The 23,233-nt window shown below is 41.6% G+C and overlaps 1 protein-coding gene across 7 annotated transcripts in view; it reads right to left on the bottom strand.

The window, feature by feature from the left end:
- The window catches only part of zbtb46 (zinc finger and BTB domain containing 46), a 187,848-nt gene that overhangs the window by 24,847 nt on the left and 139,768 nt on the right, over positions 1-23,233 (bottom strand). For all 7 annotated transcript variants that reach the window (XM_060937920.1, XM_060937917.1, XM_060937918.1 and 4 more), the window contains one exon: positions 17,214-17,498. In XM_060937920.1, coding sequence (XP_060793903.1) covers positions 17,214-17,498 — 285 coding nt within the window. The remainder of the gene's footprint in view (positions 1-17,213; positions 17,499-23,233) is intronic.

Below are 23,233 nucleotides of genomic sequence, written 5' to 3'. Positions count from 1 at the left end.
AGGGTGTACCCCGCCTTTTGCCCGTAGTCAGCTGGGATAGGCTCCAGCTTGCCTGCAACCCTGTAGAACAGGATAAAGCGGCTACAGATAATGAGATGAGATGAGATGAGATGAGATGAGAATGCACTGGTGAGCCTAGGAACACCAAAAGGCCTAGTAGACCATGAGAAACAACTTTTGTTTTAAGAACAGAAGAATTCTATCCCTGGTGAAGAAAACACCCTTCATAGCAATTGGCCAGATCAAAAACATCCTTTAGAAGGCAGGCATGCATGTGAAAGTCAACAATAAAAAAAAGACTTGATAAATTAAGTAGAAGAGAATGTGGAAAGGAATGAACTTCACATGATCTGAAGTATACCACCTCATCTCCTCAACTAATGGCATGGACATGTATGGCTGCTAGTGGAACCGATTCCCCTTTATTTATTGATGTGACAAAAGCAGCAGGATGAATTCTGAAGTGTATAATCTTATTCGACTATCAAATTTAGTCAAATCCTCAAAAACTCAAAATGATTACAAATGACCACTTAATTTTAATTATGCTGATTTGTCCAATTATTTTTGATTCCTTAAAAAAAAAAGCAAAAAGCTCAGTGACAGGTTGTCATTATCACACCAAAGCCAATCAATTTTACTGTACCAAAACAGATAAAAGGACCTCTTCTGGTTGCTGACTTAATTCCTGACAATGAAAATTTTGGACACTGGTCTACCTTTTTGCTTAATTTTTAGTCTCTTATATAAGTGTGAGCAGGCGGCACGGTGGTGTAGTGGTTAGCGCTGTCGCCTCACAGCAAGAAGGTCCGGGTTCCATCCCCGTGGCCGGCGAGGGCCTTTCTGTGTGGAGTTTGCATGTTCTCCCCGTGTCCGTGTGGGTTTCCTCCGGGTGCTCCGGTTTCCCCCACAGTCCAAAGACATGCAGGTTAGGTTAACTGGTGACTCTAAATTGACCGTAGGTGTGAATGTGAGTGTGAATGGTTGTCTGTGTCTATGTGTCAGCCCTGTGATGACCTGGCGACTTGTCCAGGGTGTACCCCGCCTCTCGCCCGTAGTCAGCTGGGATAGGCTCCAGCTTGCCTGCGACCCTGTAGAACAGGATAAAGCAGCTAGAGATAATGAGATGAGATATAAGTGTGAGCATTAAAAGACTTTTTTAAATGCCAGGTCAACAGTGTCTACCATTTTGTGCTAAAATGCAGCTAAATTGCAAGCTGAAGGAGGACGTGACAGCTAGCTAGTCTTATAAACAACAAATTTAAAAGTGAATACAAATAATCAAGCAACTTTATAAGCATAGTTTATTTATAATATATATGTTACTGCAGGCTCCAAGCAATTTTTACAGGGGCCAATATGTTTGAGATGATAATCATGCTCATTACCATTTCAGTGACTGGCAGTTGGTTACAAGGTTCTTCCCCTTTGAGGTCTACCAATCATCAGAAGGAGGAGCATTGTGTCCAGAGGTACACAAACAAAACAAAGAGCACACTATGCAATAAACGTTGCATGTTTTTTTCCCCCTGTGGAAAATTAGCCCCCATTCCCATTCAGCCCCTGCCCCTACATTAAAAATACTATAAAGAGCAGTAAACGGTAATAAACTCAACAATGTCAATATTTGCTGTGACAACCCTTTGCTTTTTTATTTTTTAAATTGTAGTCTCAGGTACAATTTGTGCAGTTTTATAAAGAAACTGACTGCCACAGTTTTTCTGGAGACACGCTTCTTTTTTGCATGTAAACCCCAGCAGCATTCATTATGTTTTTTTTTTTTTGAAAAGTGGTCCATTATGTAATATGTTCCTTTCTTGACAGTCATACAAACATTTTTCTGTAAATGAAAAAAAAAACATTTGTTGGAAAAATAATTCTTGTAAATATAAAATCTTCTTGTACTGAATCAATAATGCAGAGTCATAAAATAAGCAAAAACATACATCTATTAAAAAATGGGGATGAAAGATCCGCTGTGGCGACCTCTAATCGGGAGCAGCCAAAATAATAATAATAATAATAATAAGATACATCTATTAAAAAGTTGTACAAAAAAAAAATAGGTGCCATTTTTCTCTGAAATTCATGCACGTGCGCGCACACACACACACACACACACACACACACACTGCAGTCCATCACAAAGATGACAGAACTTCCAAGTAGGTGTAAGATGCGTGTTTAATAAATATTATCATTGTTGGCGGTGATGCCATTGTAGGTGGCTATGAAAACCAATCCTGGAGCCACCGATCCTCACAGCTATGGTAGAAGAGACATGGGTCAAGTAGCTAAGGAGGAGCAGGTGCAGCAGTGATGTTTCTTCTGGCACCAGACTTTCCTAAGTTGTGTCCGATTTTCCTCGAGATAATTAATCCCTTGTTGGAATAGGAAATGCCACATGCCATGTTTGTTAGCCGCAGCTTCCTCCAGGTCCTCTGGCTTGATCCTACAGTTTCTTCAGTGTTATTTTCAGTTGGTTTTTGTAATGCATCTTTTGTACTCCTGGTTTTCTGCTGGAAGCTGGGACCTGCCTGTGATGCACCAGTCATGGCAGACAATACCCAGGTCTGCGGATGACATGGCCTACTCAGCAGAGCTATCTTTGTGCCATAGTAGCCTCAATGCCGAGGGTGTTTGTGTGTCTAAGGTGGTCAGTGTGGGGGATACAATCCCTATAGCTGATGCAAGAATATTTGGAAGGCTTTGAATGTTAAAAACTTCTAGTTGTCTGATGTGGTAGCAATGTTTTTCCACAGAGAAGAGCTCAAGACGATGGGGATTGAATAGAAGGGCTCTGTATATAGTACATTTTTGTTGGAGAAGCTGTTTTATGGCAGTAGAGCTGTTGTCGAACCAATCTTGGTGGCACTTCTGAGTGAAACCAAGGGTCTCATAGGTAGCTTCATGCACTCTTGAGCTAAGGAATGCTCATTCAGTGTCAATATGAGGAGCTGATGTTCTGAGCAGAGTGAGGAGACAGTCCATTTCTGTTCAGTTTGCCAATGCCATGAGTTCCTATGACTCCTTCCCATAGCTGGACATTGCTGCCAACCCAGGCACTGAAGTCACTCTCTTCAGTATTAATTTATCCAAGTTGAGCATTTTACGTATTGCAGCATTAAGACATTCATAGAAGGTGTCCTTTGTGTCCTCATCAGCATCCAAAGTGGGAGCACAGATACATAAAAGTGTGGCAAAACAGTTTTTAATCAGGGGATGTGTCAGGTCATGAGTCACTCGTTAATGCCCAGAGGGGCCTCAGGGATGCTACCAAGCCATCCTGTTCTTACAGCAAAGACTACTCTAACGAGTCTGTGTTTGCCTTCTGGAAAGCCCATCCAGAAGGAAGTGTACCATTCACCTTCTGTCAATGGGTCTTTTCTAGAGATTCAAGTTTGACTCAGTACTGCAATATCAATGTTGTACCTCCTCAGTTTATGTGCAATAAGAGCAGTTTATCTACGGGGTCTTTCTGTTCCCTGATGGGTGTCAAGTGGGGTGTGGATGTTCCAGGCAACCAGTGTCATAGCCATAGCCTTCTTATTTTTGTGACTGCAGAAAGGGATGCCCTGACATCTGCTGTTTGCCATCCAGGGGTAGAAGGAACAAGCAATGTTTGGGTCATCTTTTCCAGACTGTTCCCCCATATAGGGATAAGCAGTGCGGCCCCTAAATAGGGCTGCCCAGGCACATGGGTAACTGCTGAAAGAGGATGCTCTTCCAAAGCCCATCTTCCAGCGACTGTCACACCCATGCTGCTTCTGTGTGGGACTCAGGCTAGGAGCTCCCAGTCATATCCATAACCTGTTCATGTCACTCTATCCCATCGCCAGAGGACTTGTGTAAGGGAAGCAACGAGCCTGCACTATAATAGAATTTTATGTGGTGGAGGGGGCGTGCAAACCCTTCCTCCACAAACTTGGCTACACTCACCATGCACCAGTGGCAAAAGGTTTGACTCAGGACAACTTTTAGGTGAGACAGGTTGCAGGGGGCTGCCCTGTTTTTAGATGTTAGAGGCTTGTGTGTGCCCAACACACTGTCTTGGATCATACTTAGCCTAGTACCTCCTCCTTGACCTTACCGCCAAGGATGATCCTACCAGGAGCAGAGGCTCCCAATGGTATCACTCTTGGGTTCATAGGTACAAACAAGCCTTGCCACCACTACAAGGTGACAATCCATGGAAAGAAAACACACTCTCTCTCTCTCTCTCTCTCTCTCTCTCTCTCTCTTTTCACACCGTTAACCTGGACAGGCTAAATCTCAATTCTTGCTTATTCAATCATTTATTTAAACAACAGCTTTGCCAGTATAATCTCAGCAATGGCACATCTGGCTCTGTTAGACTTCTACATGTCTGTAAGACGCAACAGGTTTTTTTTGGGAGTGCAGGGATTTTTTATGGAGAGTAATGAGTGACTATTAAGTCACTTCCATCTCCAAGGTATCCAAGGTGGTGGTGTGGCAGCACGGGTGCAGAGGTTTGTCTAACTGAAGGCTGAACACCACTGGTGCCTGGCTCTGACTGATGTGAAAGATCATTAAAATGAGGAAATAAAGAAACTCCACAACTGTATAATTTTTGGTGTCAAGTTTGAGATCTGACCATATTTTTCTTCACCTACATCTAAAGATTTGTAATATAAGCTATTATATTAGACTATTATATACAGTATATAGGCTATACATATCACAAATGTACAAAGTCAATATTCAAACAGCTGGAGTTCGATTGTTGATGGCAATGCTATTGACCGCAGCAGTGATTTCTTTCCATACTGCATTTTTCTGATGTCTTACGATTAGGGCTGCAACAAATGACTATTCTGATATTCGATTAATCTGTCAGTTATTGAAATGAATAATTGATGATTCGGATTATGTATCACCCAATTATCAAATAACTCTTATTTAGCCACCAGCTTTTAAATTTATATTGAGGTTGTTTTATGCATGTGCTAACTAACAATGAAGACAATATAGATGAATACTTCATTTAAAAATTCAATCTTTTAATGAACTTTCCTGCTGATCCAAAAGATAAATAAAAATTCCAATATCCATTTTTCCTGTCAAAATTTAAAACCAAAGTAGCAGCAATAAAATAACAAAACTACATCAGTTTTCCCTTAATCAAGTAAATCAAACAACCCATCTAAATTTAAACAGTGAGAATATAAACATGCACTCTGTGCTTTGTACATTGTGCTGTTTAAACTCTGTTACAACTAAATTAGGCTACAATCACAGTTCTCTACTGAAATGGAGGAAAGCCACATGCTCTTGTGAGAGGCGAGCTCCACTCACCAGACAAACCAAATCCAAAAATAAATCAATTAAATAGTTAATACTTCGATGATTATAAAATAATGAGTCAACTAAGCAAGCACCAAACAAACATACAAAACACATTGTGTTCACCCAGAACCCTCTGCACAGACAAAATACCCATATTTACCATTTATGCCAAAATAGACCATCCCGCCAAACACCCCGGAACCAGGAAGTAGCGGTGGAACTGTATGGCGGTGTGTGAAACGGAGTTGTTTTACAAAGTTTTAACCAACAAATGAAAATATTTTAACATTCATTTTAATGTGAATGTTTGCATTTCTTGATACCAGATAATGTATTTGATGAGAGGTGAACGCGACAAAGCACAAGGATGGAATATTTCTGTTTATACACAAACATGTGGTTTAAAAATGCCAGTAGGTCATTGCCTGCACTTCTAAAACAACTTTGTTCATTAAAATGGGGTTAATCTTTGGCGAATGGTGATAAATGACACAGTGAACAGTAAAGCAGTACAGAAACAGTAGTGGCAGTTCAGCTTATTGTTGTTTTTGCCGGTAAGCGGCTCATTGTGCGCTCCTGCACATCGCGGCTCCATCCGTCACACTCCATTTAAGAAATCTACATTTAAGCCATATTTTTATTTTGATTCTAGAATCCTGTGTAGATATCGAAATGCACAATGAAATGCACTCTAAATAAGTGTTTCCCCTCTTTCTGTCCAGTTTCACAATAAATGGAGATGTTATTTATTCGGGCTGTCACTTTTTCCCCCAAAAGTCAAGTTCTGACGAGATCAAACGAACCCATAAATCATTCACATTAGCCACGCCTGCATAAACAGGAGGTATAGAATTTTCTTTGTGGTTTAGTGAGAAAATATCAAATTCTCTGGATATCTGCAAACTAGTGCAGTCAGGAGGAACACTATCTCCAGCCTTAACCTTCGCTATAACATTATGACAACGATGCAACATTTAAAATTGTAAATGTTATTTGGAATATGAATAGGTTTGTTGTGAATAACAGGTTGTTACTTGCTTCTCTCTTCCAACTCATCTCATCTCATTATCTCCAGCCGCTTTATCCTGTCCTACAGGGTCGCAGGCAAGCTGGAGCCTATCCCAGCTGACTACAGGCGAAAGGCAGGGTACACCCTGGACAAGTCGCCAGGTCATCACAGGGCTGACACACAGACACAGACAACCATTCACACTCACATTCACACCTACGGTCAATTTAGAGTCACCAGTTAACCTTACCTGCATGTCTTTGGACTGTGGGGGAAACTGGAGCACCCGGAGGAAACCCACGTGGACATGGGGAGAACATGCAAACTCCGCACAGAAAGGCCCTCGCCGGCCACAGGGCTCGAACCCGGACCTTCTTGCTGTGAGGCGACAGCGCTAACCACTACACCACCGTGCCGCCCACTCTGTTCCAACTACATTAACAATTCAAGAGAATATGCATTTCAAATAAATGTTACAGCTCCTAACATGAAGGCATAAGATGGCTTTTAACATTAACATTAGCAGGGATGAGAATTTTCTGCCGATTGGCGGATTTCCGACTTTTTCAGACCAAAATGATCGTTTTTGAGATCGATGTAAATCTGTTGAGAAATTTTCGGGGGGGGTGGGGGGGGTGTATGGTTAACGATCTGTGGTCACCTTAAAACGTCTTGATTCTTGGTGGGCTCTGGGTTAACACACTCGAGTCTTTCAACATGTTGTAATTAACATTCACTTTTGCAATAATGTTCGACGTATTTGCGGTAGAATTTTTGGGAAATCCCATCGCGTGCAGTGTATAAACACAAGTATGCATGCTCTCCACGCGTGGCTTGCAATCGCCGTTCACCGACCCGTACACACTGTTTGACGATACGCATTGGTAACATCGGAAAGACGCATGTATTCAGGCAGGATATTTTATCATATCGACAATGGCAAAAGTCCTAGATAAGAAAGAAGAGGATTGAGCGAGGGAGATTGATAAAGGTGCAGGAATAAAGAACTGTTTTCGATGGGTTTGGTTAGAAAGAACACTGAATGTCGAGATCGACAAGCAGACTGTCACAACGAAGCTCGGTGATCACATACGGAAAATAGACGTCCCAGGAAAAGTACTTTGCTCATTGTGTTCTGACATGATAAACTACGCTAGTAGAGGGGCAAGGACTATCGAACTTCACATATCCACCAAAAAACACAAAGGTAGGTCGAGAATTATTTTGCCTGTTCAATGATATATTTATAATGTATATCGCATGAATCAATGCCATGGTGTGTGTGTGCATATATATATATATATCTCAAATACATGTCATATATAAGTGTGTATCTTTTATAAATGGGGTTAGCTTATCTAATGTAGCATGTTGGGGAGAAACATAGTATCATATCTATATTTCTGATAAAATTTTAGGTATGATACCATGTATAACTCTCCTACTTACAGTATTTCATAGGGGGACGGGGGGAATTGCTGGCATGTGCCGCGCGGGAGCGTCTGCCCGAATTTTTTAGGCTGAGATGAACTTATAGTTTTTGATTTTAAAAAAATTTCCAATATGTAATGCCCATTGTACATGCCTGTTCTTTAATTCAAAATCACCGTCTTGATCTTCAAATTGACCATATGGTATCTGTATTACATTACACAACATCCTGTCCAGATAAAACCTAGTTAGTACACACAACAGTTGAAAGGGAAGTGATAAGTGATGTTGAATGTTGCCTGCTTAATATGCAAGACCTCCTGCTACCATGATAACATCAGAAGAAAGCTTAAGAGAATTATATGATAGAACTTTTTTCTGGTTCGCACTTCATTTTAAAGGATTAGAGTATTCAAAGACATGAATAGCAAAAATGCAGAAATATAATACTGTAGAGCTCGTTTATATTAAAAGGTGCATTGATTTTTTTGAAATCATCAAATGTGAATTGATTAAAAACAAGTCTCTTGTACCATATTAATCATTTTCACCTGGTAGTCCACCAAGAAGGGGAATTTATTTCCAAAGACATTGCAACTTTTTGCTGATAAAATTAATGGTTTTGGGGTAAAAAAAAATAGCCAAAAATCATTAGCTCCCGCCCCCGGGGCCCCCACCGGGGCTCTGCCCCTGGGCCCCGCTGGGTGCCTGCGGCTCCCAAACCCCCAGCTTTTTTCAGACTTTTTTATGCTCCTACACTTTGGAGACTTTTGTTTTCAAAGCTGCCATCGTGCTTTTGTTAGCTTTGCTCCAGTAAGTGGTAATGTCAAAGCATTCCTAGTTGGTGTGAAAAAGACACATGATGTCACCAACTAATCGACTATTAAATTAGTTGGCAACTAATTTGGTCATCGATTTTAGTCAACTAAGTTGATTAATTGTTGCACCCCGACCTATGATGCTACATTTCAGGTTGTCAAATAGAAACAGTTCGTTCAATTAGACTTGAGACATTACAGCTTCTATTTCGAGGGCAGAGATCTCTCCCTTCTTGGCCGTATTACACCTCTCAATCTTATAAAATTTAGGGACGTGGCCTCTGAACGGTGTGATTATTTAAATGATGATGGTATTCAGCCACCACATTTATCAACACCCGATTGTTGTTATACTGTCATACAGCAATTTCTACATTATAATCTCCACTGTTTTCTATGCTAGATTGATAAATAAGGGCCACTGTGTTTAGTGCATTTTGCTCACAGACATGGCTTATTTTCTACTGCAACATACAGTATATTTCTGGCTGAATACATATCTATTCATAAAGCTAGTCATTTTTCATATTGCTGTTAACTTTACACAAAGCGAGACTGATTTGGGACTTTAGAACACTTTATATTACTGCATTTTTCACATCACTCAGAACATGCTTCTTTCCCAGTTGTCCTTGATCTGCTAAACAATCTGCTGAACAAAGCTTGGATGGCCTGTACACGCATGCACACACGCACGCACAGATAAAGCCCAGAGGCCCTGAGGAGTAATAAGAGTGGTTGTGGGTATTCCTTCCGTGTTTGTTCCTCACACAAAAGATAGACTGTATATACATAAAACACATACAGAACTAAAACTTCACATGACCAAGGCCAATTCAGTACATATCTACAGTGTAAAACACTATACAATACAGAGAGAAGAAAAAGAGCATGTACTTAAATGATGAAGAGCAAAGAAAGAAACAAGATCATCAAAGCTGTAAAAGTAGCTGTAGGAGTATTTACTAGTATATAGACATGTTTAGTCATATATAGCTGTGTATTTATGAATAATTACAATTTCATACTTAGGGGTTGCTTGATTTACTCAATGTGCTCATGAGAAAAACTCATTCTATCTCCTCTTTTGCTCATTTATTTTACAAAGTAAGAGCAGAGACAGGGCGGCACGGTGGTGCAGTGGTTAGCGCTGTCGCCTCACAGCAAGAAGGTCCGGGTTTGAGCCCCGTGGCCGGCGAGGGCCTTTCTGTGTGGAGTTTGCATGTTCTCCCTGTGTCCGCGTGGGTTTCCTCCGGGTGCTCCGGTTTCCCCCACAGTCCAAAGACATGCAGGTTAGGTTAACTGGTGTCTCTAAATTGAGCGTAGGTGTGAATGTGAGTGTGAATGGTTGTCTGTGTCTATGTGTCAGCCCTGTGATGACCTGGCGACTTGTCCAGGGTGTACCCCGCCTTTCGCCCGTAGTCAGCTGGGATAGACTCCAGCTTGCCTGCGACCCTGTAGAACAGGATAAAGCGGCTAGAGGAGATGAGATGAGGAGCGAAGACGCATACTTATAGAAATACATCGACCTGATTTTTTTTTAAAAACTTCTGTCAATTAAATAAAGGTTCACGTAAATTAACAAATCTCAGATTTTTGTTTTTATTGCATTTTGGAAAATATCCCAAATTTTCTGGAAATTATATATATATGGGGGGGACGACGACATGTCAAAGTAACATCCACACAAATGCCAGTACCCAGTGTTTTCCAGCAGAACATTGCCCAGAATATCACACTGCCTCAAGTGCCTCATGTGGCTTGCCTTCTTCCCATAATGCATCCTGGTGCCATCTCTTGCCCAGGTATTTGACACACATGCACCCAGCCATTCACATTATGTAAGAGAACACATGATTGATCTGATGAGGCTACCTTCTTCCATTGCTCCATGGTCCAATTATGATGCTCACATGTCTACTGTAGGCGCTTTCAGCAGTGGACAGGGGTCAGCATGGGCATGCTGACTGGTTCTCGGCTACGCAACCCCATATGCAGCAAGTTTCTATGACACCCTCTATCATAGCCAGCAGCAACCTTTTCAGCAATTTGTGGTACAGTAGCTCTTCTGTGGAATCAGACCAAATGGGCTAGCCTTCACTCCGCATGAGCATCAATGAGCCTTGGGTGTCCTGTTGCCCAGTTTGTCCTACCTTGGACCACTTGTGGTATATCCTAACCACTGCATGCTGTGAACACCCTACAAGACCTGCTGTTTTGGAGATGCTGTGACCATCGCACCATCAAAACTTGACCCTTGCCAAAGTTTCTGAGATCCTTATGCTTGCCCAAGTGACTGACTGTTCACTTGTTTCCTAATATACCCCACCCCTTTACAGGTGCCATTGTAATGAGATAACCAAAGGAACTAAAAGTCATTCAAAAGGAAAATTACTTATTACAAGGCAAGAAGTTGGGAAAGTTACTTTAATAGGCTTCAAAAACTGAATTTAAAAAAAAAAATTGAATGAAATTTTTAGCTTACTGAAATTGTGTCACAAATTTGTTAACATTAGGAGTGTAACGATACACAAATTTCATGATATGTATTCTTGTTTCTGCACCTTGATACAATACATTTTCAATGCAAAATTAGAAAAGAAATGGCAACATACTCTTGAGTGGTGCAACAGAAAAGCATTCGCCTGAGCATCCTCAAGTTTGAATCCCAATGATGGCACAGCCACAGGTCAACTGGCTCCTCTAAATTGCCCATAGGTGTGAATGTAAGTGTGAATGGTTGTATGTCACTATGTTAGCCCTGCGACAGATTGACAACCCGCCCAGGGTGCACCCTGGCTATTGCCTGAAGTCACCTGGGATTGGCTCCAGCTTCCCCTGTGACCCTGACAGTGTACATAAAGGATGGATGGAGTGCAAGGGGATTTTATAATGTGGCTTGGGCACTACTAGCAAACTCCATGATCCTCTACAACTTAGTTGAGCTGGAAATCAGGAGTTATATGAAGCATACTTATGGAGCGAGTTATTGGTACTTAATGCCCGCTTAAATGCTGTAGGGAGAAGCAGTTGCTGCAGCTCGTGTTTTCTCCTTGTTCTGGCAGTTGACACATTTGGGTCTTTGGGTCTTGATTTGATAAACTTTTCTGCCTAACAGCATTTTAATGAAATTTCCACTCTGGACTTTCTGAATGCTATTGTATTCACAGTGAAGGTTTAACCAACTGAATAATGAAACATTCAGGAAGTGCACACACGTGCATGTACTCACTTGAGAGCACGCACAAGTATATATGCCCATTCACCCCCAAATCACAACATGCTCTTCTGAGAACAAAGACAGAGCCTTTGTGCTGTTTCAAAATGTTTCTAAACTCATGATTTGTTTTCCTGTGTGTGTATTAAACTGCCTGTGTGTTCATTTAATAGTTATAACCATCAGTATTTTAACCACATAAATGTATGTTGTGAATGGCTAAATGGTTAAACATTCACGAATGGTTCAAGATTTTAAAATGATTTTTCATGTCATCATAAAGGTGTGATTTTCACCGGTTTAAACACACACACCACACACACACACACACACACACACACACACACACACACACACAATATTACTGTATATATACACTGTATATTACCAATCAAAAGTTTGGACAGACCGACTCATTCAAAGGTTTTTCTGTATTTTGACTATTTTCTACATTGTAGAACAATACACACCCCTGCTAAAATGGCAGGCTTTTTGTGATTTAAAAAAAAAATGAAACCAAAATAAATCCTGTCAGAACTTATTCCACCTTTATTGTAAAACTGCAATCTATACAAAGAAGGTGAAAACAAATCAGAAACTGTTTACGGTAAAAAATGAAAATAAAACCATATAAAAACCTGGCTGCATAATTGTGCACACCCTTTAATAATCAAGGATGTGGGTGTGTTCAGAATCAACCAATCACATTCAGTCTCATCCTAACTAGTAGTCCGTATACACCTGACATCAATTAAAGTGGCTCTGATTGACCCAAGTTTGGCTGTTCTTGTAGAATTATTCTGATATCCTCTTGGTTGCATCATACTCCAAAAGCCATGGTCCACAAAGAGCTTTCAAAACATGAATGGGATCTTGTCACTGAAAGGTATCAATCAGTAGTCTGGCTAACGCGACTTCAAAGCTCTGCGAGCATTGGTCTGGCAAAGATATTAAGCCCAACCGTTTCCCAAAGGCGTGGTTGACCCGCCTCCCTGAAATGCCTCAGTTTGCTACTGGTCGAAGCCAGAAAAGGCTGTGACGAAGCTTAAACCAATCACATCACTCTTTCCTCTGACGTATGTGACGCGACGGAAACTGCTTGAGTAACAGGAAGAAGATAAATACCTCCAGGGCTGCTCTTTGCTCCGTTTTCAATGAGAACTTCCCGTTGAATGCTTTCAATACAGCATCTACCGCTGTGTCAAAGGCTTGCCGCTGCTCCATGTTCGTAATGTTTCTAGTGAATGAAGCGCTTCCGGCATAGATTCTGTAAACAATCTATGGCTTCCGGTCGCAGTTCTACTACGTCACTGCCTTGAACACGCCTCTACCCAGGGCCATTGGAGATGCTCAAAGTTGATTGGCTCCCGATTTTTCAGGAGCTTGGAAGAGCTGGAGATAGCTTGCCTTGCCAGACTAAGCTCGCAACAGGCCCTCGTGTTGCGTCACACTTAGGATGGGCGGGCCCAGGCTAATCAATCAGTGCAGGGGTACCAAAAAGCATCCAAAGTATTAAACATCCCATAGAGCACAGTGAAGACAGTCATCAACAAGTGGAGAAAATGTGGCTCAACAGTGACTCTGCCAAGATCAGGACGTCCCTCCAAGATTGATGAGAAGACAAGGAGAAAACTGGTCAGGGAGGTCACCAAGTGGCCTACAGCAACATTAAAGGAGCTGCAGGATTTCCTGGAAAGTACTGGTTGTTCTGTACCGGTATATGCAACAACAATCAGTCGTACTCTTCATATGTCTGGGTTGTGGGGTAGGGTAGCAAGACGAAAGCCTTTACTCATAAAGAAAAACGTCCAAGCCTGGCTAAACTTTGCAAAAAGATATATCCAGTCTCCCACAACCATTTGGAAAAATGTATTATTGTCTGATGAGACCAAGGTTGAACTATTTGGCCATAATCCCAAAAGGTATGTTTGGCACAAAAATAACACAGCATATTATAAAAGAACACAATACCCACAGTGAAGCATGGTGGAGGCAGCATTCTGCTTTTGGGCTGCTTTTCTTGAACTGAAACTGGGGCTTTAGTCAAGGTGGATGGAATCATGAATAGCTCCAAATATCAGCCTATTTTGACACAAAACCTTCAAGCATCTCCTAGGAAGCTGAAGATGAAGAGGAATTTCACTTTTCAGCAGGACACAACCCAAAGCATACATCTAAAATCAGCAAAGCAGTGGGTTCACCAAAAACGGAACAATGTTCTGGGATGGCCCAGCCAGAGCCCAGACCTTAATCCAACTGAAAATCTGTGGGGTGACCTGAAGAGAACTGTGCACAGGAGATGTGACAGATCCGGTAAATTTTTGCAAGAAGTGGGCAAAAATTGCCAAGTCCAGAAGTGTCAAACTGATAGTCTCTTACCCAAAAAGACTGAGTGCTGTAATAAAACCAGAAAGTGCTTCAACTAAGTATTAGTTTAGGGGTGTGCACACTAATGCAACCAGGTTTGTGTGTGTGTGTGTGTGTGTGTGTGTGTGTGTGTGTGTGTGTGTGTGTGTGTGTGTGTATAGACACGGGTATTTTACTGGGAAATACGCCACTCATACTAAATCCAGGACATTGAGAACTACAACCATGACATATTTTTCAATATCCTCACTCATGAGGATATTGATGAATTATTTTGATAAATTTGGGTACTTTCTGTTTGTGAATGTGTCAATATAATTAAAAGAAAATCACGCGTTGGCTTGAAGATGTGAAATTTATATTCTAGGATTGAAAAACTTGTATTTTTCATACGAAATACATTGCGGATCTGAGTAACATATTTCCCAATATTTCACTCATCACTCCCAATGTTTTCCCGCTGACTCGACGTGCATTGTCAAAATGGCAAACCAGTTCAAAATTAAAATTCTTTTGATTAACTTACATATTTTTTTGTAGATGTGTTCATATAATATAAAGAACATTACATGGTGACATGAAGCTATGAAGTTTATCTTGTGTTGAAAAATGTTTCACTCATTTGCTTTGCTCACTCATGAAATATACATTCACCACTGCAACCGTGTAATTTTCTCTCTCTCTCTCTCATATATATAAAACACACACACACACACACACACACACACACACACACACACACACACACACACACACACACAGATAGATAGATAGATAGATAGATAGATAGATAGATAGATAGATAGATAGATAGATAGATAGACCCCATTTCCAGAAATTTTGGGATATTTTCCAAAATGCAATAAAAACATTAACCTGTGACTTGTTAATTCACATGAAACTTTAACTGACTTTATTTAACTTTTGTCAGTTAATGAATGAATGAACCCTTTATTATCACTGTACCAGTGAAATTGACCATCAACCTGTCCTTACATACATACATACATACATACATACATACATACACATAATTAACAGAGGGGGAAAGTAAAATAAAGATTCACATGAATTAACAAATTACAGAGTTTTGTTTTTATTGTATTTTGGAAAATATCCCAACTTTTCTGTAAATGGGGTTTGTGTGTGTGTGTACATACATTCACCACTCGAAGATAAACTTCATATCTTTGCTTAACCATGTAATATCCTCTCTCTCTCTCATATATATCTCATCTCATTATCTCTAGCCGCTTTATCCTGTTCTACAGGGTCGCAGGCAAGCTGGAGCCTATCCCAGCTGACTACGGGCGAAAGGCGGGGTACACCCTGGACAAGTCGCCAGGTCATCACAGGGCTGACACATAGACACAGACAACCATTCACAATCACACCTACGGTCAATTTAGAGTCACCAGTTAACCTAACCTGCATGTCTTTGGACTGTGGGGGAAACCGGAGCACCCGGAGGAAGCCCACGCGGACACGGGGAGAACATGCAAACTCCGCACAGAAGGGCCCTCGCCGGCCACGGGGCTCGAACCCGGACCTTCTTGCTGTGAGGCGACAGCGCTAACCACTACACCACCGTGCCGCCCCTCTCATATATATATATATATATATATATATATATATATATATATATGCATATATGCGCGCATGCAAACATGCACATACAATTCTAGATGCAGTACAAAGCAAAGGAAAAAAAGCATACCACAGGCAGTGGATTTACTTTGATCCTAATGCAGAAGCTGTAGTTATATGGTGTTACCATACACCTCCTTATTGTATTTCTATTTAGCTGATTATGAAAAACAGTCATAATTTATTTTGACCTTTTTTGAATCTCTCTTTATCCCATTCAACAAGTGGCATTCTTTTTTCAGACTGATATATTTTAAATAGCCTCTGTTCTGACTGGCTATCCTGTCTTCTTCTTCTTTCAGCTACTCTCGTTAGGGAGAGCTTTTTTTCTGCATATTTGATTTGGTATAGGTTTTATACCGGATGCCCTTCCTGACGCCACCCTCCCCAATCTATCCGGGCTTGGGACCAGCACCAAGTATGCAACCCTGGTGGCTGGGTATTTCACTTAATCTGCATGTCTTTGAACCAGAGCACCCAAAGGAAACCCACGCAGACACAGGGAGAACACGCAAACTCCACACACAAAGGCCCCCGTCGGCCATGAGGTTCGAACCTGGAACCTTCTTGCTGTGAACTGACAGTGCTAACCACTATGCTGCCCTGGCTATCTTGTCCTGTGCTTTATTAAAAACTGGTCTAAGATGAAATGCTTCTTATCACGTCAATGTAAGTGGCACTGTCTAAAGTGCTATGGACTGAATAGCAGAGATATGTAGATGTGAACCATGACTATGAATTATTAAATGGCTATTTTTTGCATCTTACTGTACATAGATAGGCTGTATGGAAGGGGGGATGAAAGAAACTTTGACAATGCTTACATGGTACATTAACCTTTAATTTCAAAAAAGCAAGATGAATTTGGATATCTATGCTATTAGCACTTGAGCCTTTTGTTCTATCACATATCATACAATTAAAATAGCCTATTTAAAATCTAATTTATTTGATGATATTGTAAGCTATTCTTTTAACTGTCAGTGAATAAAAGACAATTTGGTGTGACCACACATCATTTGGCATAACAAATAATTGCAATAACTGTATTAAGATTCAAAATAAAACATGTGCATTTGGCCTGAAATATTAATTAGGCATAAGGAATAAGAAAATATATTATTGGGAGGATTAAATCCCAGTTGCACCACACGAACATTTTTAAGACCTCGGCCATTAATGTTGATGAAAATGTCCTAAATTTATATAATTCCACGTATACCACTTTCCAAATATTTCAACAACTGCAGAAACCTGATTTGAAAATTTGAAACCTATGTTAATATAACCTATACAAGCACATCCATGTGGAAGTCTTGATGACCCTACAGTAACCCATGAAATGTTTGGGCCTACATGAGTGTGCAGACTCCAAGAATGTGTCTAATGTACAACAAAATAATAAGCCATGACTTACGGGAGAGAGAATGTCCTCCTTTCGGCAAGTAGTCAAACAGCAGGGTATTTTCTTCATTAAACATCTCTGTTCCAAGAGACAGTAGGCTGTTCTTGCTCATTAGTGCCGCCCGCAAGTTGGCCACAGAACCACCTTGGTCTTGACTTTCTCCCATAACCTCCTCCCTGTCACTGGCCAATGAGGAGCCATGGAAGCCCGGTTCGCCAGCTAGTGCTTCCTCCTGCTTCATAAAAAAGTCCATCCGCTGGTCTTGGGTATCTGAACTGGGCTCAGCCTCATCTGCTCCTAGGGAGGAAAGATAATTATGGTGAATGGATTAAAGTAAAAACATTAACCAATTTTACAAAAAATTCCAACTCTAAAATGAACACTTATATACCAAAGGTCATGGTGATGGAACAGACAGCATATGTCTACCCAAAGTTGTACATATACATAAGTACCATACATAGAGGATATTACATGCTCGCATGAAGATATGAAGTTTATCTTTGAGTGGTGAATGCATATATCACGAGTGAACGAAGAGATCAACACCAAAACTAGACAAATATGGCTGTCAGTGACAGTGTGTTACATAGTGGTTGTCCATTCAGACATCAGAGAGAGATGAAGGCAGACAGAAACAGAGAGAGAGAGAGAGAGAGAGAGAGAGAGCCCAGGCAAGGCAGGGAAGGGAGAAAGACGTGACCAGGTAAGCATTTCAACCGTGAGTTGTATTGTTGTCATATAGAGCCACAATATGGTTGTCAGTGACAGTGTATTACACAGTGGTTGTACATACAGGCATCAGAGAGAGACACAGAAGCAGAGAGAGGGCCCAACGTTTCTAGCAGTGCCCCTGAATATATTGTGCAGAATTTCAGGAAATGCAATTAAATATTCCTAAATTTTCTGGGGTAGGACCCCCAGACTCCCTACCAAGTATATGTCCCCACCACTTTCCAAATCAAACTTACACCCTTGTAGACATTCAAGCAATTTACAGACATTTTTGAGTTCAAGCTTTTATTCAAACCCAAAACAGTTAGGAGGGCATCAAACTCAGGTGGTCGGAACAGGAAGTCAGGGTTTTATCAGTTTATAACTTGACTGAGACCTCAAACAGAGAGAGAGAGAAAAAAACATTTCATGTAAATGCCTCACTGGCTACGTTTATGTGAAAAGAACTTTGCCAATCCACAGTGATTCATTCTGACTACAGATTCTAAACAAACTGTTAATGTTGTAATGCAATCCTAAGTTACAGGCATGCAAGAAGCAAGATATAGTGACTGCTTTACCATAAAGACATACAGTATAGTGCATGAATCTGGCCAGTGTGTTCATGCTTATTAATTGCACTGCTTGTTTTAACAATTTAAAAAAAAAATTATTCCCTTTCTCATTATAGTCACCCAAGGGTGATTAAACAGAGAGCGAGAAGAAGAACTTGTGACCTCAGTAATGTTAATATACATTTTATTCATTAATTCATATTTGCCTGAAATTCAGACAAAAGGATGCTATGGTTGTTGAACCATAACACACATTATTCATTAGTAAAGCAGATATGTAACACTTTAACTCAGCTTCTAATGTTATCAATATCAAAAGCCACTAAATAACAGCACAAGAAAGAAAGTTTTATCAATTCCCTCTGTTTTACAACATCTTTACTAAAAGGCTGACAAAAACACTGAACTTCAGTCTGCTTCTTGCATATACCTCATATTGTTAGTTTGAAGCCCGTCACATCACAAATTCAACCCTACAATAATCTTAAATAGAGTAAAATCAGCAAAATGAACTGTTTTTTACAACCCCGATTCCAAAAAAGTTGGGACAAAGTATAAATTGTAAATAAAAACGGAATGCAATAATTTACAAAGCTCAAAAACTGATATCGTATTCACAATAGAACATAGACAACATATCAAATGTCGAAAGTGAGACATTTTGAAATTTTATGCCAAATATTGGCTCATTTGAAATTTCATGACAGCAACACATCTCAAAAAAGTTGGGACAGGGGCAATAAGAGTCTGGAAAAGTTAAAGGTACAAAAAAGGAACAGCTGGAGGACCAAATTGCAACTCATTAGGTCAATTGGCAATAGGTCATTAACATGACTGGGTATAAAAAGAGCATCTTGGAGTGGCAGCGGCTCTCAGAAGTAAAGATGGGAAGAGGATCACCAATCCCCCTAATTCTGCGCCGACAAATAGTGGAGCAATATCAGAAAGGAGTTCGACAGTGTAAAATTGCAAAGAGTTTGAACATATCATCATCTAAAGTGCATAATATCATCAAAAGATTCAGAGAATCTGGAAGAATCTCTGTGCGTAAGGGTCAAGGCCAGAAAACCATACTGGGTGCCCGTGATCTTCGGGCCCTTAGACGGCACTGCATCACATACAGGCATGTTTCTGCATTGGAAATCACAAAATGGGCTCAGGAATATTTCCAGAGAACATTATCTGTGAACATAATTCACTGTGCCATCCGCCGTTGCCAGCTAAAACTCTATAGTTCAAAGAAGAAGCCGTATCTAAACATGATCCAGAAGCGCAAACGTCTTCTCTGGGCTTCTCTGGGCTTCCAAGGCTCATTTAAAATGGACTGTGGCAAAGTGGAAAACTGTTCTGTGGTCAGACGAATCAAAATTTGAAGTTCTTTATGGAAATCAGGGACGCCGTGTCATTCGGACTAAAAAGGAGAAGGACGACCCAAGTTGTTATCAGCGCTCAGTTCAGAAGCCTGTATCTCTGATGGTATGGGGTTGCATTAGTGCGTGTGGCATGGGCAGCTTACACATCTGGAAAGACACCATCAATGCTGAAAGGTATATCCAGGTTCTAGAGCAACATATGCTCCCATCCAGACGACGTCTCTTTCAGGGAAGACCTTGCATTTTCCAACATGACAATACCAAACCACATACTGCATCAATTACAGCATCATGGCTGCGTAGAAGAAGGGTCCGGATACTGAACTGGCCAGCCTGCAGTCCAGATCTTTCACCCATAGAAAACATTTGGCGCATCATAAAATGGAAGATACGACAAAAAAGACCTAAGACAGTTGAGCAACTAGAATCCTACATTAGACAAGAATGGGTTAACATTCCTATCCCTAAACTTGAGCAACTTGTCTCCTCAGTTCCCAGACGTTTACAGACTGTTGTAAAGAGAAAAGGGGATGTCTCACAGTGGTAAACATGGCCTTGTCCCAACTTTTTTGAGATGTGTTGTTGTCATGAAATTTAAAATCACCTAATTTTTTTTCTTTAAATGATACATTTTCTCAGTTTAAACATTTGATATGTCATCTATGTTCTATTCTGAATAAAATATGGAATTTTGAAACTTCCACATCATTGCATTCCGTTTTTATTTACAATTTGTACTTTGTCCCAACTTTTTTGGAATCGGGGTTGTATGGCCATTGTACTGAAGAAGGACTACATCATGACTCAAATGCAAATGAGCAAGACACACACACTGATTGCAATTTTGAAAGTAATTCAATTGAAGTTGATTATTAAAATACAACCCCCAATTCCAAAAAAGTTGGGATGCTGTGTAAACTGTCAATAAAAACAGAATTAAATGATCTGCAGATCCTTTTTAACTTATATTCAATTGAATACAATATAAAAACATAATATTTCATGCTCAAACTGATAAACTTTATCGTATTTTGTAAATATACACTCATTCTGAATTTGATGTTTGCAACACATTCCAAAAAAATTTGGGATAGGGGCATGTTTACTACTGTGTTACATCACTTTTTCTTTTAACAACACTCAGTAAGTGTTTGGGAACTCAGGACAATAATTTTTGAATGTGAAATTCTTTCCCATTCTTGCTTGACACACAACTTCAGTTGCTCAAAAGTCTGCGGTGTCCATTGACATATTTTTCACTTCATAATGCACCACACATTTTCAATGGGAGGCAGACAGGCCAGTTTAGCACCTGTACTCTTTACAAAGCCATGCTGTTGTTATTTAGTGTTAAGATGGCAGTGCGTACACACGCAGTGGCTCCTCTCCATCCCGACAGAACGGTGTTTTCGTGTTTTTTGTGTTTTAAAACAGCGTGTATCTGTTCGTCTTTGTTGCGTCCATCAGTCTTAAGGCACACATAGTTTCTGCTTGACATCCGCAGAACTATATTCATGGATATAAATCCAGCGGACGCAGAAGTGCTATGCGACTACGGTTTGCTCCGGAGGCCTGCTCAACCACCGACCCCCACTCCTGCATCCAGCCCACAGTGGAAGTGCCACAGGCGGAACATGTGGAAGCAGAAGAGGGGCAAGCGTGGCGGTATCCGGGCTAGGCTAGCGGCTATCCCTCACTGGCTGGCTATCCCTACCATCACTCTGGCCAACGTACGCTTGCTGGACAACAAGCTGGATTATGTCCGCCTACTCCGCTCATCTTCTAAGTCTGTGAGTGAGTGTTGTGTCCTCGTGTTTGTGGAAACATGTCTTAACGACAGCGTCCCGGACTGTGCCATTCAGCTAGCCTGGCTAACATGCTACCGGTCAGACAGAGCGCTAGTCGAGGGGGGGAAGACTCGCGGTGGAGGACTCTGTGTTTACATCAGTGATGCCTGGTGCCGCGATGCTGTCGTGGTCTGCAAACACTGCTCACCACTGGTGGAGTTTATAATTATTAAGTGCCGGCCATTCTACCTGCCGAGGGAATTTACAGCCATATTGCTGGTAGCAATATACATCCCTCCCGGCTTCAATAACAACAGGAGTGAAGCACTGAATGAACTCTATCAGCATATCAGTGAGCAGCAGACAGCCCACCCAGATGCTTTCCTCATCCTGGCTGGGGATTTCAACCATGCAAACCCCAAGAGCGTGTTTCCAAAACTCTATGGACATATCAACTTTCCCACATGTGGAAACAATACTCTGGACAATGTTTACACCATGCATAGAGGTGCCTACAAAGCCATCCCCCTCCCCCACCTTGGGGCCTCAGATCACTCCACTGTTATGCTAATGCCAGCATACAGGCCGCTGGTTAAAGTCACCAAACCAGCTACAAAGCAGGTACGTGTGTGGCCAGAGGGGTCCTCAGAGGCACTCCAGGACTGTTTTTCCACCACTGACTGGAGCATGTTCAGACAGGCGGCCACCTACAACAACACCACAGATCTCCAGGAGTACACGGAGACTATCACTGCCTACATGAGGAAGTGCATGGACGATGTTACAGTCACCAGAACCATCTCCATTCGGGCCAATCAGAAGCCATGGCTGACAGGGGAAGTCCACAGGCTCCTGAGGGCTCGGAACGCCACCTTCAGAGCTGGGGACGAGGTGGGCCTGAGGACAGCTAGGGCCAACCTGTCACGAGGCATCAGGGTGGCCAAGAGACAGTATTCCAGGAACACTTCTGACTACTTCAACGACAGCAGAGACACCAGGAACCTGTGGCAGGGGATTCAGACCATCACAGACTACAAGCCCTCGCCGCAGACCTGTGATAACTCCACCTCTCTGCTGAATCAGTTGAACTTCTTCACTCACTTTGAGGCAGACAACAGCACCACGGCACAGAAGACCCCACCACCTCCCGGCGACCAGGTGTTGACGCTGTCCCCAGACAGTGTGAGGAGAGCTCTCAGGACGACAAATGCATGGAAAGCTCCGGGTCCTGATAACATTCCTGGTCGTGTCCTGAGAGACTGTGCCGAGGAGCTCACAGATGTCTTTACAGACACCTTCAACATCTCGTTGAGCCAGGCTGTTGTCCCCACATGCCTCAAAGGCACCACCATCATCCCGGTCCCGAAGAAGCCGTCTCCCTCCTGCTTCAATGACTACAGCCTGGTCGCACTCACTCCCATCCTCATGAAGTGCTTCAAGCGGCTAGTCATGCGGCATATCAAGTCTGCCCCCCCCCCCCCCCCCGCCCTGGACCCTTTCCAGTTTGCATATCAGTCCAACCGTTTGACCAATGACGCCATCTCCACTGCCCTCCACTTAGCCCTCACCCACCTGGAGACAAA

This window comes from Neoarius graeffei, chromosome 13 (genome assembly GCF_027579695.1).
Source record: "Neoarius graeffei isolate fNeoGra1 chromosome 13, fNeoGra1.pri, whole genome shotgun sequence".
NCBI lineage: Eukaryota > Metazoa > Chordata > Actinopteri > Siluriformes > Ariidae > Neoarius > Neoarius graeffei.
This window is presented reverse-complemented; position numbering and strand designations above follow the sequence as displayed.